This window comes from Homalodisca vitripennis, chromosome 6, assembly GCF_021130785.1.
Source record: "Homalodisca vitripennis isolate AUS2020 chromosome 6, UT_GWSS_2.1, whole genome shotgun sequence".
Taxonomy (NCBI): domain Eukaryota; kingdom Metazoa; phylum Arthropoda; class Insecta; order Hemiptera; family Cicadellidae; genus Homalodisca; species Homalodisca vitripennis.
In genome coordinates, this window is record NC_060212.1 from 62,576,008 (window position 1) to 62,596,288 (window position 20,281).

The window sequence follows — 20,281 nt, forward strand, 5'->3', positions numbered from 1 at the left end:
TCGTATTATATTAATTTATTTCTATACACGGTGTTGTTAGATGAGTTACTTTTAATTAATTAATTACTACTAGTCATATTATTATTATGTCCATTGAATATTCTACCTATTACAAATGTAGTCAGCATGTTAGAAGACATGTTAAGAAACATTGAAACGTTTCAGCAAACATTATTTTACCAGATTAAATTAGTAAGTGAGTAATTGAACGAACTGTACAAATTTGAATTTTACATTAAAAATAGAAAGGACAACTCATACGATGTTACCAAAATTGAACATTGATTGTGCCATTGGTATGTCCCTTGTAGGGGACGTTGAAGAAAGAAAACGGAGAGAGAAGGCTTAAGACCTGCATTATTATAATTGCACTTAACTTAAAAAGAGGTACAAAGGTTTATGAAAAAGTTAATCTATAAAAGTATTAAGTGAGTTAGCTGAATTTAAAATGATGAAATTATTCCAAATAAAATAAAGTTCTATCTATTATCAAATGTTGATGCTCCGTCAAACACAAAATTCTTAAAGGTATGAATATTATTAGGCGAAAGATCGATTGAGATAATACTTTGTAAATTTAAAACTGATCACATGCAAAACAACTTAAAACCATAGCATAAATACCGAAGCCGCAAAATATGTTCCATCGGCACCAAAAATATATCCTTCCCTCAATAATTATGTCTGAGATGTAGCAAAAGAAGTTATTGACTTTATAAAGTTTACAGACTCGGAAATATCGTAATGGCTAGATTAAATGGGTACTGGGGGAATACCAATCTACAAATATTTTCGAAAACTGTGCAGGTTTGCAAAGTGTCTATTATGATTATCAATCCAGCAAATTTGCGTAATGTATAAAGGGGAATGCCATTGACGATATTGATTTGCAATCACAAGCAAAGAAAATAATCATGTAAAATTAAAAAAAGGTAAAATGTTTAGATTATTTTCTCGTTCTATCCCAGTATTACAACTATACTTTCTATATTATCACCGCAACAAGGAAAACATCTTACGATATCTTCATTTTCCGGGCTCCTACTTTCTCAATAAAGGTTTCCCAACCAAAGATTCCCATAGCGTAATCTATCGACCATAAGTACTCCCGATGTGGAATTGGGCAAAAGTGACAAAGGAAAATGTTTGACGGTTAATGATATGTTTTCGAATTAAGTAACGTCACTATTATGAACAATGGTTGATTTCCCAATGGTCATGGATATGCAAATGGTTTCTGGAGAATGATTAGTACTGCATTTACATATCCTAATATTTCATGCTTCGTCATAAAGTGTGTTTTATTTGTTTTATTATTGTTATTAAATAATGCTTATTATAATAATACGTCAGAAGTGTAATATAACCGTCACGTCATGTCCCTCAGGTAGTTTTCGCTACAGTATGTTTAGCCGATAAGTATATTTATATAGCTATTTTTAATATCCTCATTTTCTTCAACTAATACAAAAAATATAAATTCAATATTCAAAACAGTTTTTATAGATTTTGGATGTAGCCTACCAAAAACGTTGACTGAAGCTGTTTGAATCCAAGTAGGCTACTAACAGTTTAGTGCAGAGACGCATTTAACGTTTATAAACTATGAAAGAATTGTTGCATTTCATATCAAAAATCTTTTACAACAAAACTAATAATTTTATGTTGAATACGTTTGTGATTAAGGTGAGTAAAATAATTTTTATTAAAGAAGTAAAAAATCTACTTGAACAGAAAGAGTTAACCGTAATATGAAATTGTTTATACTTAAAAAAACACACGTAATTATTCTGTCTACGAAGGTTTTAGAGGATGGAATAATTCAATACTTACACTAAATTTAAGTCTTCTACTTGAATGAGACTCTATGAAAATCAATTAAGTTGTTTTGGACCATTATGTTTCTCATAATTGAAGAATTTAAAAATCAGTTACATTATAATGCAGGCAAAATAGAAAACTGTAAAATACTATTTTCCAATGAATACAATATGCACACAAACTTTGAATGTAGTTGCTCCCAAATTCTCTTAGAAGTCTTGGAGTAAATAAAGTTGTTTAATTTCTAAATAAATATTGATAGAATTTCAAAGAAAACTTATCCTGGAACTTTACTTATGGGTTACGTAAATTATTTCTGTTAATATCAGAAATAAAAGTTTTTAGAGAAGTAGGGTAATAATATTTAGGGTATTTCAAAGACGAAACCTTCCTAAACAAGAATAAAGAAGTAAAAGGAAAATAAGGAAATAATTTTCAGACTTATTAAATAAAAGCGATGCTCAATTATTCAGTGAAGAACTTATTCAGTGACAATACCCTTCTTAAATAAAAAAACCCTGAAGATTCTATTCATATTAAAACGTCAAATTAATAATAATAGGCGTAAATGAATGCTAATAGAAGGGCAAGAGAAAGCTTAGAACAAATAAATGAATCAGAAAATGCCAAAATGATTAAATGTCCATAGTCGGTTTTTCATCACTGACTGGAAAGTAGATCAGACAAGGACGACTGGTCATGGAACAGATTGAAGCTACAGGCAACCGATACTTTGAGAGATTATGGTATCGATATAAACCAGTGATCGAACACTGCTCGGAAGTCGTCGGCACGAACCGTAACCGAAACCGCAATAACCGATCGGTGGACTATCTGCGATCGTATCTGCGTGGGTTCTTCGGGCCGGATTTTCGCTTCCGTAAGACACGCAATGCGTTGGAGCAGAATGTTATGAAGAGTATTATGTAAATCTTTATTTATGATGCTACTGTACTGTGTTCCAAAATTGAGTCAGTAACAATTTATTAAACAATACGAATTTTGACGACACACGTGTCCAAGACACTCATGAATTAAGGTAGAACTTGAAAACTTTGAATAATTATTACAAGGAATTTTGTCCTTCAAGACTGTGAGGGAAATGTTGATTTGTCAAGTATTACTCACAATTATAATGTATCAACTTGTATAAAACATTCAGAAACTAGTTTGACTCATTTCCGATTTTATTTGTTTTCTGATTGGTATAACTCTATCACAGAGCGATAATTTTGACGATTAGATAAACCAGAGATCTTACTGTAACAACAGATTGCAGCGCAACCTGACGGCCAGAACTAGAACTATTTAGATAAGTAGTTGGCGTAGGGCAACACTAGCGAATTCTGTTGATTGATTCTTATTCTTCAATAAGACATATACGTCTTAAGGGTCATTAAGTTCAATAACCTACTGTGGGAATACGAAACCTCGTGGTTAAAATTAAACCCCGAAAATCCTAATCTCCTTATTCCTGGACGTACACCATATAATTTGCATAATCCAATCAAGACACGCCAATCCAAAATGACAGTTTCCAATAAGAGTATCCGACATATTTGATCGATCAAGCACTGTTAATGGCCCGACAAATTTGCTCAACATCTGTAACTTGATTTAAAAGTTATTTTCACTTTACTGAACAATTACGAGTGAATTCCATTACATACACAGGGCTACTTATATTGCGTTATCAAAGAGGAACAGAGTGTTTTACTTATTCTATTATTCGACAATTTAAGAAGCAGGTATTTAGTTACTGCCATGACGGTTATAAAAATGGGATGCAGCTAGAGAATTTATTTTAAGTGAATTCAATATTTACACAAATCAAGTTTCAAAAAATCCTTGTGATATATTTTTAAAATTTAACAGATGACAAGTTTAAAGACTAAAGTTACAGACCATAAAATGTAAACCACCAACTTCGTCAATTTTTAGGGGCTAAATATCATTCAGGGAGCGGATGGAAAATGTCACTTCTATCTTTTTGTCTGTCCGTTGGGTATTTCGAGAACGAAATGTGATTAGGAATTGAAATTTTGCATGAAACCTCATTTCTCCATAAGCAGGCCACGTTCGGTTATGGTTCATGCTCTTCCATGAGATTTGGCTGAGTACTATAGTTTTAGGTGTAAAACAAGGAGATTTCGGTCTCAATTTTATTGGCACCTTCTGATATCTGGCATCTAATGCCGAAGAATTCCTTTAACATATTATAACGATGACAGAAATAATGCTCACTGACAAACTTTATCATGTCGAAGTCATTAGTATCTATTCCAAAACACCGTATAAACCTCAAACCATACACAAAATCTGACCTCCAAGCTGCTAAATCACAAAACCATGTTATTATGCCCGTGCTGTGACAAATACATTTTTGAGTGCCTATGTTAAACAGCTTACGTTGTTTTAACGATGGATTCTTGAAAATCATCCGTTCATTTACGATGAAAAACTTTAAATCATAGTCTTATTTGGTGCTCGTTTTATTTTAATCAAAATCTCATCGTTTTGCTCAGCGTATTGATTTAGTGTAAGACAAGCCGTGAGCAATATGTTTGCTTTCAGGTCTCAAAATATTGTTTATATCAAATAATTGAGATATTTAAAATCAAACATAACTTGATCCATGCGCACACTTAGATATCTCTACATTTTATGTGACAAAATCAAGAATAATCTAATTTGATCCTTGAAGTCTCAAAATTTAGATACAAAACGCTACATCCAGAATTTTGACAACCGATATGATACAGTCAGTAGAATGTATAAGTTGTTTATTATAATGTCTATCAAATGGGCGAATTCAAGTCGTTTCAAAATCAAAACAAAATACCAGCCTATGCCAGTTGTACTGTTCCAGTCTTATCAAGAAATACGTGTCCAAGGTCATGCGTTGTGTCACTCTGTGGTTCCCTCCACAACCACGCATTCCCTTATCAGTTGGTAGTCACTCCACTATCAGCTGAGCAAGCCGGGAAAAACAGACCTTTGTGATAAATTTCTTCATCATAAAGATCACCCATCCTGTTAATCAGACGAATTTCCCACGTTTTTGTATAAGGACGATGAGTTAGAAGATGGAGCATATCAAGAATATTTTCAGTTTGTATCATGTCTTGGTGAAACTTACGACAACGCTCAGCCATATCGGATTTTTTGTGTCATGCAAGTAAAATCATCCATCAAATAAGTACCGCTATTCCATTCTTGTTTCGACAGCATCTCTTTCCGGTCGGTGTTATCCTCGTACTCAAGGGCAGGTGGTAATTCAAGGGAACCTACTGCTAGAGCGCGCTGGAACCTTAAACTAATTAAGGTTAATTTTGCATCCTTAAGTTCAGGGAAACGAGCTGGAGTATTTCAGGTTGGAAACAACTTTTTATGCATCCACCGTCCATGTTTTTCTTGCAAGTTTTTCATCCAGCACAATAACCATACATAAACAGTAATAGTTTTGCCCCTTTCTAAGTACAGTAACGGAAGAAGACTATTCCTTCCAAGAAAATAGCCTCCATAAACCTTCTTGGAAGAGGAATGAGCTGTATTCTTAGTGCTCTCTTTCTTCTTGCAAACCATTGTTAGCATTGTTATCTGGCTTCAGATCTGCAATCCATGCCTCATCACAGGACAGTAGAGGTCCTCTGGATTCCGTTAAAAAAGTAACAGACCTTCTTGGAACACACCGCCAGATTGTTTGGATGGAATCCATTGTTTCGAAACAATTTGACTTCCACGATAAAAATCATGCTTGCATGGTTAAAATGAGTGCTAAGCTTCTGATGATACAGTCTAATGCAACCTCTGGGGTTGTGGTAATTCTTCCAAGAGAAGCTACTAACTAGATGTAACTACTACTACTACTCTTACATTTTTTAAGAGGACGCCTTCATAAATTTGGATACTTTAAATAACGTTTCTGTATCATAATGTCTGCAAAATACAGGCGTCTGCTCATGAGAAAATTGAAGAACATTGATAAGAATTTATTGATTCCGGTTAGGTTTGCTCCTAACAGTGCAAAGAAATATAATTCTATATTGAAGTAATCTGTCATGTAACCTTTAATAGAGCGTGCAGGAAAAACAGTAATTTGTTAACAGTAATTTATTTCTATTTATAAAGCTGTTATGTGAAACTTTTGTAAAGTATCAGTACCTACATATTTTTCGTTAAATTTATCTTGTATTTTTGAAAGCTTATAATATTGAAAAGTTTGTATGAATAAGTAAATATAACAAAATTTAAATCAATTTGTTGGTCTTGATTAATAAAACGCACGCCTGCCAATATTAACCACTGGCTAATGTAAGTCAACGATGGCACTATTAAAAAATCTATAATTTACGCCTTACTTGAGTTATGAGTTTTGATGTAACAATATAATTAGTATTTTGGCCATATTCCTCAGAATGTTTCTTGTTGTATATTTGTATAGTGTACAAACTACTCTAATTAATTGTGTACGTCGTACGAAAGGTATTAGATTGATGTAATAAGTTTTTCATTGTGTTCATTTGTTTTTATTTCCAAAATACCAATTAAAATAGATGCTCTGAAAATATTAAAAAATAATAATAATTTCTACCACTTCACAAAGAATTTTATTGGAAGCTTTAAAGTCAGAACGTTTGGAAATGTTATTAGATAAAATTGTAAATTTAATGGTTTATAATAATATTTCCTTCCAAGGATCTTTTATATACATATTGTAATGTATTCAGCGAGTTCCTATCTTCACCTTTTTTATTTAACCCTGATACTCCTAAATTACGATTTTAATGCCTACAAATCATCATAAAATATTAACCTTTTCTATCTTATATACCTTCAACAAAGGTTAAGTTACTAAATGGGGTTTTTATAATAAAACACATGATATTAATCGAACACCGGTCAGACAATTCTATAACAAGTAAACATGGTTTTGGTTATATTTCTCGCCCGATAATAATGTAACTTTTGCTCTTATTGCACTCACTTATGCGGTTGCATTTAAATCAAGCACTTGAATGCAATGTATCAATATTCCGACAATATTTACATTCACTTCCTCTTGATTGAATCACAGCCTAAGAAATATCTTTAGTGTGTGATTGAATATACAACATGAAGATATCCAGCAGCGTATTCAATACCCACACGACATGCCAGATAGTTGTCAGTAAACATAACCTCAAACGTTTGATCACCACAGTAAACATAACCTCAAACGTTTGATCTCCAACTCTGTGTGCTCCGGGTCTATGACGTCACTGCGCCCTGCATTAGTCTGTTTACCACAATAGAGTCCTGACATTAAGATCACTATTTTGGGTGTCCGGTTGACATTATGTCATAGCTCAATGGTTAGCTCGTAATTTTGCACACCTTATTACCTGAGCTCAAAGTGTGTGTTCTGGGTATGGCATTTTCATTAAATAATGTATACCATTCTTATTGTGGAATAATCGATTATCAATGTTTATTTTTAAACTTTTGTTCAGCCAGAAAAAAATTTCAAAGGATTCTGGAAACCAGTTTACTACTTTCTGAAAGGCAAGTTTAATAGAAATGTGTAGATTGTGAATATAAACTTTATAAATTTACTTTTAAAATTCTTGTATTTAATTTTCATACAATAATTGATCTGGCGTATCTATTGTAGGCTGTTTTAGTAGGTAAAACCGAAATAGGATGCTTTAGTTTGATGGAATTATTTGTTTTTGTGTGTACAGGATTCACACAGTGTTATACTGTTTCAATTTGTTAGAAAATTAAAAAATATTGCTTTTACATGATTGAGGAATATTGCAATGTAATAAATAACTAATTTTATAAAATAAAATTACGGTATAAGCCACAAGATATTTGATAATAAACGCATTGAAATTGAATTAAATATTTAATCTTATTATTTTTAAATTGAACTGAAAACCCTCTAGAAGCAGATTAATTTGAATCGATTCTAAAGGGTCCCATACACCTGCGAGTCTGGCTCGCGGAGCCTAGCTCGCGAGCCGGACCCGCTGGTTATTCACCATACACCTACGAATCATGTTCGCCCAGTTGCAAACATGAGTTTTTCGAAGAAGTTTGCAGCTGCGGTCACAGTGTTAGATGAGCTAGGTGTATTGTATGAGCTATGTAAGAAGAAACGGAAGAAAAGGGTAATGTGGTCAAAGAATTGGTTAATAAATAGAAAGAGATTTAGTCACATGAATTTATTGAATTTTGTTAGGAATGATAGTCGCCAAGACTATCATAACTAATTAAGGATGTAAGCTGAAAGTTTTAACATGTCATTGGAAAAGGTTAAACCGCTTTTAACACAAAAAGACGCTATACTGCGAAACGCTATATCACCAGAGGAACGCCTCGCTGCTACTCTCCGTTTTCTGGCTACCGGTCTACATAATAAATGCTATCGGCAAATTTCGATACTCTTCAATAAATGTTGTTAAAAAATCAGGGCTCATAAATAACTTGGAGTCAGCCATGTTAACTCAAAACAAACAAAACACCTTACCCTTGGCGGAACGATTGGTGCGTAACGTTTGGCCTACATTAGTGAAAACGGAATGAACAAATTTTTCGATTGTGGGGGCACGAGTCCAATCCGTAATGCGCCATACACTGGCGAACTGATACTCGAGCTTGAAGCCGCACGGCAAGCAGATTGGCAAATCCGGCTCGGCTCGCCTGAATTTACTCAGCTCGGCTCTTTATTGTCCATACACTGAACCGTTAACTGCGAAGAACATTAACCGTTTATTTCTTTGCAAACCCCTAAGGAAGTTAGTGACCCACAGAATAAATCTGAAGAGAAAACTGATCTTATCTTAAATAAAAATAAAAAGGGATATTATGAAGAAGAATACGGATACGTTTTGTGACGATCCCAAACTATATGTTTGCAACCATATGTGTATTACGTATAAAACAAATGTTTATAACCAAGTTTGGAGTACGCCACGCCACGTGTTGCGTAACAAGCTGAAGTTGCATGCAAAATTTAAAATCCATAGATCATTTAGTTTTTTGACATTTCCTACGTACAGACAGACAGTCGTAAAGAAAAGAAATTTGTACAAATTCCCGGTACACAAAAGAGAAATTGTACCAGCCTACTGAATGATAATTTCAATGTAATTTCAGCCGAATTAAATCCCATAGCTGGAAATACACCGCCATTATATGTCGCATGCCAAATTTGAAGTCTTCAAATAGAAATTAATCTTTAAATACCTTGCCGCATGATACATTCACATTTTATTTAATTAATAAAGTTGGGTTTCATACGAGCAGCAGTGTTACAATAATAAAAGTGTACACACCAAGGGAACATCGGGTGTTAAATGTCATATGATTGTACTAAATTAGGTTAGAAATAATTTCTATTGTTATTTCTCGTTGCTATCATTGATACTATTATACGGCATATAAAGAATTTTCGCTAGCGCTCAGCCAAATACCTTGGAGTGACATGCACCATATCGAACTCGATGTTGCCTATATATCAATAAAGTTCTTACGAAATGTCAAGTCAGTTCCTTCTCGAGACATCGTGCTGATGTCCAAACAGAGAGACAGAAATAAAAATGTTCCAATTCCGCCAGTGATACAGACTTCGCTAACTCTCAGCCAGTTAGATGGAAATGATTTCTTATGTTTGAAACGATCGTGGGCCACCAGAAAGTGGCAATGGTAAGCATACTGCACTGTAACCAAGCCCGATTTATATATAAATCATCGATAATATAATCATCGATAGTATAATCATTGATAATAATCAACGATGTCTTCATCTATATATATAAAAATGAATGTTTGTATGTTTGTCCTTTATGGAATCGTGAACTATTGGACCGATCATGATGAAAAATTTGTACGTATATGTATTTTTCCACGGGAGAAGGTTTATAAGCTATGCCCATCCCTTTCCCGATTCAGGATTCCGCCCCACTGGTTACAGAAATACCCATAAGAAATGCATTGCAGCAAACATATGTTAACGTCTTTTCAAATTTTTTAATCAGCTGTTCTTTGTAAACATATATTACACTTATAGTTTTAAAGCATAGAGTAAGCTTAAGAGAGAAACGACAAATTTTGTTTTAAACTGTTTTTGCAATCACTGTTAAAACATAGACTTTACTATCCAGATAATACAATTCAAATTTGACGTAAAAATTCACCTTTAACTGCAATATTTATTTAATATAAACCATGCTCATGCTTGATCAGAAGAGTATGCAGATATCATAATTACTATCTTACGTTGGCTACAAATATAAAGAATGCTATAAAAATCAACCTTAGTTGTTTTTTTTTGACAGAAGTATGGTTCTCAAAACTCCGTGTGTACATATTCTCTCGATCGAGACAACAAAGCAAGCTCAATCGTGGCATCGGAGATATAACTAATTTAATCTAAAATTTATTATAGTAAAAAAAAAAAAATTACTAAGTAATATAAGGACTTCGGTTCTTAAGATTTGCGTGCGAAGCCGTGGGTAACAGCTAGATAGAGGCAGGAATATGGTACATACCTTCATAATACGCCCAAGAGGCTCACGATGGAACGACTATCAATTATCTCAGCAATGTTTAGAATGTGATAGAAAAAAAGAATAAGTGAATATAGTGTACTGTTTTCAACGGGAAATTGCGTGCGAAGCCGCGGGCAACTTTTGCAAAAAATTATTGAAATGCGCAGCAAAGCGCGCCGGGCCCGCTAGTCTATATATATATAAAAATTGAATGTTTGTATGTTTGTCCTTTATGGAATCGTGAACTATTGGACCGATCATGATGAAAATTTGTACGTATATGTATTTTTCCACGGAGAAGGTTGTTTATAAGCTATGCCCATCCCTTTCCCGATTCAGGATTCCGCCCCACTGGTTACAGAAATACCCATAAGAAATGCATTGCAGCAAAACATATGTTAACGTCTTTTCAAATTTTTAATCAGCTGTTCTTTGTAAACATATATTACACTTATAGTTTTAAAGCATAGAGTAAGCTTAAGAGAAACGACAAATTTTGTTTAAACTGTTTTTGCAATCACTGTTAAACATAGACTTTACTATCCAGATAATACAATTCAAATTTGACGTAAAAATTCACCTTTAAACTGCAATATTTATTTAATATAAAACCATGCTCATGCTTGATCAGAAGAGTAATGCAGATATCATAATTACTATCTTACGTTGGCTACAAATATAAAGAATGTTATAAAATCAACCTTAGTTGTTTTTTTTGACAGAAGTATGGTTCTCAAAACTCCGTGTGTACATATTCTCTCGATCGAGACAACAAAGCAAGCTCAATCGTGGCATCGGAGATATAACTAATTTAATCTAAAATTTATTATAGTAAAAAAAAAATTTACTAAGTAATTATAAGGACTTCGGTTCTTAAGATTTGCGTGCGAAGCCGTGGGGTAACAGCTAGATAGAGGCAGGAATATGGTACATACCTTCATAATACGCCCAAGAGGCTCACGATGGAACGACTATCAATTATCTCAGCAATGTTTAGAATGTGATAGAAAAAGAATAAGTGAATATAGTGTACTGTTTTTCAACGGGAAATTGCGTGCGAAGCCGCGGGCAACTTTTGCAAAAAATTATTGAAATGCGCAGCAAAGCGCGCCGGGCCCGCTAGTCTATATATATAAATGAATGTTTGTGTGTTTGTCCTTTATGGAATCGTAAACTATTTGACCGATCATTACAAAAATTTGTATGTATAGGTATTTTTCCACGAAGAAGGTTTCTATGCTATGTCTATTAATGTAACTCGCCTCCAGGTGGCGTTGCCAAAGATAATAGTTTTCAAAGCGCCTGCGTATTATAAACTGCAATTACGAGACAGTTACGAATATTTAATAAGCCAAACACTATTTGAAGGCGCTCCGCTAAGTTATGATATATATATATATATATATATATATATATATATATATATATATATATATATTTGTCTTGAAGATAAATTTCTGGTTGAGCTTAAAGCTTGAGTGTTAGACCACTTTATAATAAAACAAATGTACGTGTACAGTGGCTATAAACATATACAGATTTTTCTTGATCGTGGCAAAACAAAGCAAACTCTACATCGGCGTTGGAAATATAATTTACTTGAGCCAGAAGTGCACATACACGGGTAACGCCTACGAAAAGCTTGCGAAGCCGCGGGAAACAGCTAGTAATTTATAAATAATCGATGTGTACATAGCACTACGCAGGAGTCTGTCAGATGTTGTAATGACCGCTATAGACATAACCTCAAATTGATTGTGCTGTATTGACAGACCAGTGATTGAGAGCTAACCGAGCGCAGCATTGTCAATAAAGTAATAATTGCTTTTGGCCGGGCTTTACATTCAGTACTAGTGCCTGCCTGTTATAATACGTGTTTACCTATTATGTAACAATATGGCTATATGTCATATTATGTTCCCGTCCTTGGGATTCATTTCCAAATCATAAATTGATTTAAACCGTTGTGATACAACTTTAAAGCATTGGTTGTGGTCTGTGGTTTGATCAGTAAATTATTATTTTCTCTATTGCACATTTACATTAATTTGGAACACACAACTTCAGAACCGTATGTCGTGTAGAAGCCACCGCTTCAACAAAAGTAAGATCGAAGAAGAAAGTACCAAATAGTAATAATCTTTATTCAAAAATTGAGTTGTTGTAAACAATCGTAATTTCAAATGGTTTAATAGACTAGATAAAAATGGGTGAAGGTGTGTGAAGAAAAGTGACATACTGTTTTTATAGATACGTACGTGTATACACCTCAAATTGAAATTAACGCGGCATTACAATCAATCAATATATTTTTGTTCATTAGAATAAACTTTGTTTGGATGTAACAAATTAGTTGTTGCTATTTAAAGCATGTTTCTAAATTAAAAACGAGGAAATGAATTCGACGGGATGTGGAGAAACAAAAATGTGAGACTAGAAGATTATTTAGAGACATAGGTTGTAATCACGTCGTTTGCCACATTCATGTTATTTAAATGTAATTTATAGTTTGGTAATGAATGAAATTGAAATAGAAAACTGACCATTTGAGAGAAAGGTACAGAAAGAAAATTCATCAGAATTAATCAGTTTTTTATTGGTGAATTTTAATTTTGCGTCATTTGGTAGATGACAGAATCATAATCTGTTGACTTTGGTTTGTTAACACTTCGCTACTGTTCGATTAGTTAAGATCGCAATGCGTCATACACACACAACAATAACTGCCATACAACATAAAAGTCATAATAAGTGAAGAGAACTAAAAAAAAATAAAAAAAACCTGTGAGTATCATAAACGCAGTTTAAATAAATTAAACTGAACATGCATAATATTAGCAATGTGGGCAGTTGTACCTCAACAGTCAGAACTGTAAAGAATGTGAACAATCATTTTGATATTAATACTGCAGTGTAAACCCTCAGCCAATCAAAAACGATCCATCTCAACCAGCGCTCCTTGCGATTTAGTAGCCAGCTAGTGTCCACAACCGAAGAATGAACAAAAACCCTGTCACTGCCGCCCTACCGGCGCGGCTTTCAGTTGCGTTGTTTTCCCAAGCCCAAGAAAAATTACCAGGTAACTCTACTTATTCTAATGTTTCGGAATTTGCTCCAATCCAACAGCGCTTTAGAGTTGTATGACAAGTCTCACCAAAACAATTGCTCACAGTGCGATCTGACGGCCTGGCCTAGTACCACCACTGTCTTGACCAAGCGGAACACGTTACCCATATAAAGTTGTATGACGACGTTTACAGCTATCTCTAAAACTTGAAGTCACGCCTGCTTTTCTTCTGTGATAATGAGGCCGTGGCAGATCCATCACAAGGGATTTATTCCTCGTGACACCTCCCCCCACCCTTGGTACCGATCAGATCTCGAGGCTACCTTCCTAATTCCTTCCGCAAGCTCAGTCAGCTGTAGGTAAGCGAGTAATGCCACTTTGGCGGGAAATGAGTGCGGTTATTACAGTGTACTCTGGACGTCGCGACGTGCGGACTGAGGGGCGAGGCCTGCTCAAGGAGAGCGAGGCACTCCGGAACTGAAGCGGTCGAAGGTGAGGGAACGGAGGTGAAAGAACCTTGGAGGGTAATGGAACGCCACGTCCCGAATGAGAATAGGAATGGAAGTAGGAATCGCGGAATGGAAAACTGTGATAGTGCTGGTACACCAAGTCCAACCGGAGTTATACGTTTATAAAACGCAACTGTATTTAAAATTTAAGACACGTTCATTGTAACAAATCATTTATATTTCGATTTTTAATAAATCAAATTATTGTGCGGATTCTGATTTGAATAGTTTTATAAAATCTAATTAATACAAATAAAACATTACCAGTGAGTTTTGCAAACTGGTTCATATTAAAATTCATTTTTGGGATTACAGCAGTTGTTATGGACAAAATGTAACTTTACTATAAACGAGTTATTATTTGATATACAAAATAGACATTACGACATGTGTAACAGTTACATTAGAAAAATATTTCATGCAAGAACCGATCTGTATTAACTGTATTTATTAGAAAGAGTTTGACTTTTAAAATCTGTTACCTACTTATTTCCCCCTATTTGAATTTGCTCTACTTATTTTTTAAACTCAAACAATACATTCTGTTGATTCTATAAGTTAAAATGAAGGAATAAATAATACCTGTTTTAGTTGCATCGCTGATTTAAATTGTATTGTATTTTAGTAACTAAAACCACTACAAAATTTCAAGTTCCTTATATTATTTTTCGCAATTTGACTCATCAATGTGCAGTAATAAATCACAATAGTGGGAAAATCGTAAAATAAAAGTATAGGCTATTCATTGTTCAATTCTTACATGCATATTTTGAATATTGTTATGCGTAGCGATGTGGGTTCAATTATTGTTCCAGTGGGTCCCATCACAGCGTAAAGAACTGGGATATAAGTTCTTTTGATGGAAAGTGTGTAATGACTGCATTTAATCTTGATAAAGCTGAATAACAAAATTATATTAGGAAAAATATTAAATGCAAATTTTATGTTTTTTGACTAAATGAAGTATATGATGGCCTTTTCAATTAAAAATATTAAGTAGGAGTACACCACACATTGACGCTTCATTGAGGTTGCATACGAAATTACATGTGACTTAATAAATGACTTTTGATGCCATCAGGTCACAATGTCATTCATATTTTTAAAAAGCAACTATTGAGGACTGGAAGAAAGTTTTAAATATAGAAAGTAGCATGAGACTGTTACAGAGTTTTAATGAGCGACAAAATTCAGATGACTATGTTAAAAGTTACGTCGAGTTTTTTGGGTAAACAAGCCAAGATAACATATCAAGACACTCGCTTATAGTCCTACCTAGACCACAGCTGACGCGAGTGGATGCTGCCATCATACCACGTGAGGAGTGGCATGAACTAAAAATGGCAATTTTGGTGATTCCGCAATTTGAGAAGAGAGTAGTTTTGGAATACCTTTCTCATCATACATTTTATTTTATTTCCTCATATCCTATTCACCACCGGTTTACCGTTTTTCGTTCATTTCGGTGGAAATGTAATAATAATACAAATACACGATCACGCAATAATATAATTAAAAATTCAACTTTTTTTAACAATATATAAACCATTTTTTCAAATCCAAAACATAACAGAATTGTAGTTGACTCATATTAAACATAATTATTGAAAAAGTGAAAATTACATAAACATGAATTGTGGAAACGTACTATTGTTTAACCATTTAAACAAAGTAAGGATGAAAGCGCCAAGAAGACTGCTCGAGACTAAGGATATGAGGATAAGGCAATGGGATGACAAAGGACAGGACTTTGCCATTTAAGGGAAATGAGACTTCCATTGTAGTGGCAGTGAAGTGGGTGGAAAGCCCTCTTATCTGAGGTAAAAGGTCTTCGACACGCTCAGTATTATTTATTCAAATATATTTTGGAGATACTTATTCAATTGAAATAAATTTACGTTATATTTTCAAAAAGTAATAAAAACACAAGGTACTACAGAATGTTGAAAACATTGAACACTGAAAAGGATGGTAAAATTGTCTTTAGGGGGTACAAATTATGCAATTTTGGGGACGCTGACTTGAAAAGAGAAATCATTTTCAAAATGCATTCACTATGTCAAAGCACACTTACATCATTAAAATTAATTGACTTATAAGTATTCAATTACATATGGAAATCAAAACACCAAACAAATTTCAATCTCAGGTGTTAACGGCGTTTTTAGAAAAAATAATACTCTATAAAAATGGTAAATTAAATTCTGTAAAGATATCTGTCATTGGGAATGATTAGTTGTTTACTTTGAAGCGAATTTATAGTTGAGAAAAGTATTTTATAATTAAAACATTCGTTTTAAAATGTGAAAATGTTTCCAAAAATCCCAATGTTACTGGCGTTTAAGTAAATACGTAAAATAATGGTAGCAAAAATTATATTTTAAATACTTTTGTATTAGTTCTGTCCATATATAATATTAATTATAACGTATGCTTGCTTTAATCACTCCAAATTAGCTCAGATGAAATTGAATATGATATATTATTTTGAAATCTAAATTCTTCTCAGTCTCCCACAGCCTTCATTTCGAAAGTTTTATATGACAACTTGTATCTTACAAGATAATTTTAAAGTGGATTTAGGGGAATCAAAAGGAAATTACGTCGCTTACTCGCTTTTTGGGATCTGATCTAATAAAGGGACGGAGGAATGTTTGAAAATTTAAATTACAGAAAAATCTAATATTGTAGAATGAATGAAGTGATAATCCTACACTTAAATTAGTAAGTTTTAATATTGTCTCAAAATATTATTTCTGTAAAATGTTTATTTTTGGAACAGATTTCCTCGTAATAACAGTACGTTTTTTAATGTACGTTCGAATTACTTTAAAATATTTTAAGTCGACAATATAAATTGTTTGGTAACAAGCTCAAACTTTTCTTCATTAAAAAAATGAATAAAAATAAATTCTTTATCGATAAGAGCTTTAAAATGAGGAGTCACAACGTATAGCGTACTGTTAAAAATGAGGTAAAACTCAAAATATTTTAGAAATTTAAAAAGTTTATTGCTTTGGTAAGAGCAGGTTAAAACTAAACAAATGTAAATCTATATACCCAATTCGGGATGGATACACAAAAAAGTATATGTAATTAAGAATACACAGTTCTAAGTGCAACAAGCTCGGTATTATCAACCAAAATAGTTTTGTAGAGCTATAAAATGAAAACCCACAAGGCATTGACTTTTACTTAAGAATTTTGAGATTTGCATTGTAGATGTCAAAAGGGAAATTTTTGATTCTAAAATAATTTAAGCTTTGAGCCTTAGTGATTCTTTTTGAAAGAAACCTACGTAAAAACGAATTATAGAGGTGTTCATAAATTGTTGTACTAATTTGCGTGTGTACATCATTAATTTTTAATTAAAGTAATTATTTTATAATTGTTTACAGTTATTATTTTCAACAACACATTTTAAATTCCAAAACCATAAAACAGTTTGGCATGTAGTAAATAAGTATGAGGTACAACAGGCCATAAATAGTTTAAAAAAATCCAAATTATGTTATTTGGACTGACTGTTAATGTTACTATTTTAAAGTTAACAGTTGATGAACAGTAACTGTTAAACAGTCTAAGTATAAAAACCTATTATTGATTTGCAGATAAAAACCCCCATGAATACATTGTTGTATCAAAACGAGATATATAAGACCATTTATATTGCAGTAAGAGAAAGATATTAACGAAATAAGGCGTGGAAAGTTTTCAGTTGAATGATTATAAAAATCGGCTTGATATAGGTTCTATTCTGATAACAATCAATCATAGATTTCATTACACCATAGGTCATTTGGTGAATGAATAAACATTTCGTCTAAAATGGCTCCATTCATTCAAGAGTGGTTACGTAACAGAATGTTCGAGTACGGTACTTGATGCTCCTTGGCTATTACATATAACCATCACGAATTGTGGGGAGGGGGGGAGGCAATTTATATTTAATAAAATACCGTATTTTTTTAAATAAAATATTTAAAGTTAGTACTAATGAATCTTGGTATTCAAAATATGTACTGCGTTGGTATTTGTATGTAATGATTAGATATTTGCAGCATCAGAGTATTGATGTCAGTATTTGATTTAAATACGACGATGAATTGCCTGTTTGCTGACGAATTTAAACTCCATAGGACACGCCATTTAAATTTCATTATATTTATATAAATAGCACAGAATGATGCTTGATATAATCAGGAAACCCTTTTGAGAAATATTAATTGAGATTATTCAAAATGCATGTAAGTTATATTCATTTATTGGAAAGCCAAGTCAAATTTTCCATCTCATCAGACTCTAAAAAGAACTAATATAACTAGAGTTACTAACCGATTAATCGGGCAATTCACTTCATTAGTATACGATTATGTCACTGTAAGAGTTATTAAGCAACTCATTAGATAACTAAAGACTAGAATATTCTGGCCCTACTCTTCCACGATATATCCTATCACACTGGTCTAGATAAGTACGTAATACGACATAAAAGTAATGTTTTTTTTTTTTAATAGTAAGCTGTAAGTGTTAGTTTGTGTAAAGTTTACTCATAGATATAAAAAGGTTAATATTTAGGACTAGATTGGGGACAATAACCTTGTAATGTACAGTATATTAGTACTAGATAAAATCGATCGTATTAGCATTCTGCTGCAAGAGCAGTTTGAGGTTATGTTTGAGGTTAAATCAGCTGGGAATAAACAGCTGATTGGCCGGCGAGGTGCGGCGAGAGGCAGCGAGCCGTCTACACGTGACCTTGATTGACAACTACTTGTTTTTATGATACGCCTGGTATCTATCTACATAGCGTAGTTATACCACTTAGTTAAATTAAATCTTGCCTAACTGGGACAATGAAATCGGAGCATAAACCCCTCACTGCACAAGGTTCTTTAAATGATAATTAAATTTGTTTCAACTCATAGACAATCTTTTTAGACATACTTTCTTATTCAGTTATTTGAGTATGATTTATTGGTTTGAATTAAAGACAAATGAAACTATTTAGAACATAATTAATAGTTTAACAACATCTAGCAGTGTTTAACATCTGTTGAAACATTAATATTTAAACTATTGATAAAAATGTAAAGAATACAGAATTTGCGTGATTATTAAAAAAATACTTCCTTAGAAGTATAAAACATACAATTTAAAATTCTATGCTCAAATAAGAAAAGGGTATACACTAATAAAATTATGGGCAGGTTATTACATAACAACATCTGTTAAAACTAAACCACAATTTTAAATGCTTGTACTCATCCATATAAATTAAAGAATGCTGAATTTATGAGATTATTACAACACCATTTATTTAGAAAATTGTAAAATGAAATAATTGAAAAATCAATCTGTGTGTAATACTGCTAACTTTTAGGAAGCCTATTACGTAACAACTGTTTCAAGAATGAAATGAATAACTTTCAACAGTTTTCAATTAAAATATAAACTGTAATCACCAGAAAAACTGCACTAATTTCGTCTAGAGAATTGGTTAAATCTATGAAAATAAAAAAAAATAATGAGGTGAATATAAAACATAACAATAGTTATATTTAAAAAGTCACAAAGAATTTCGAAAAACAGTTTTTAAAATATCATAATCAACGTTAGTTTTGAAATAAAATAAAATAATAATGATAAACTAAACACAACTCTCTATGGACATCAAAGACAAAAAATTCCAAAGATTCAAAAAAACTGTTGAAAGTTTTATTGGATTAAATAAAGTGTACTTACTAGTTTTTGTATCTCCAGAGCCGTTCTTGACTTGGATTGTCTGGACAGTGGCGATCTCGGGCTTCATGGCGACTAGGGGCGATGTACAGCGACAGGGACGGTTGCTGATGAAATGTGCAGAGCTAAACTGCCGGTCCGCTTTATACCTAGCCCCCTCCACCCGGTGTTATATCACTTCAGCTGATACCCCGCGTGTACTGCAGGATAGAACCCCGGTGTAGCTAAGTCTGGCCGACTAACCGGCAACCCCAGGAGCCCTCCAGTTTTATTTGAAATTTTCGACGTTACGTAAAGCGAAAATAACTGGCCGCCAAGGAAAAGTGGAGTCTTTTTCCATTTTGGATTTTTAACTCTTCGCCGGGCGACCGGTTTGAAAACGGTGTTGCCGGCCCGGGGACGCTGTCTACATCCGCGGTGTGCGAAGGCGGATTCGAGCGAAGCGAACAAAGAGAGGACTCCTGTTACATAATTGGCCCATGGGGAATTTTGAAAATTGAGAAAATCTCTGATGATTGCGAAACAAGAACTCGCCACGGCGATAATAGTTATGGATTAAATCAATAATTATCTCAATCGCATTAACTCCAGTCGAACGTCAGAAA

General features: G+C 33.3%; 1 protein-coding gene across 1 annotated transcript in view; it reads right to left on the reverse strand.

The window, feature by feature from the left end:
- Nucleotides 1-19,888, reverse strand: part of LOC124364381 (GTP cyclohydrolase 1) — a 35,131-nt gene extending 15,243 nt beyond the window's left edge. Inside the window, exon 1 of the mRNA XM_046819793.1 lies at nucleotides 19,680-19,888. Coding sequence (XP_046675749.1) covers nucleotides 19,680-19,746 — 67 coding nt within the window. The 5' untranslated portion in view covers nucleotides 19,747-19,888. The remainder of the gene's footprint in view (nucleotides 1-19,679) is intronic.
- Between the last annotated feature and the right edge of the window lie 393 nt (nucleotides 19,889-20,281).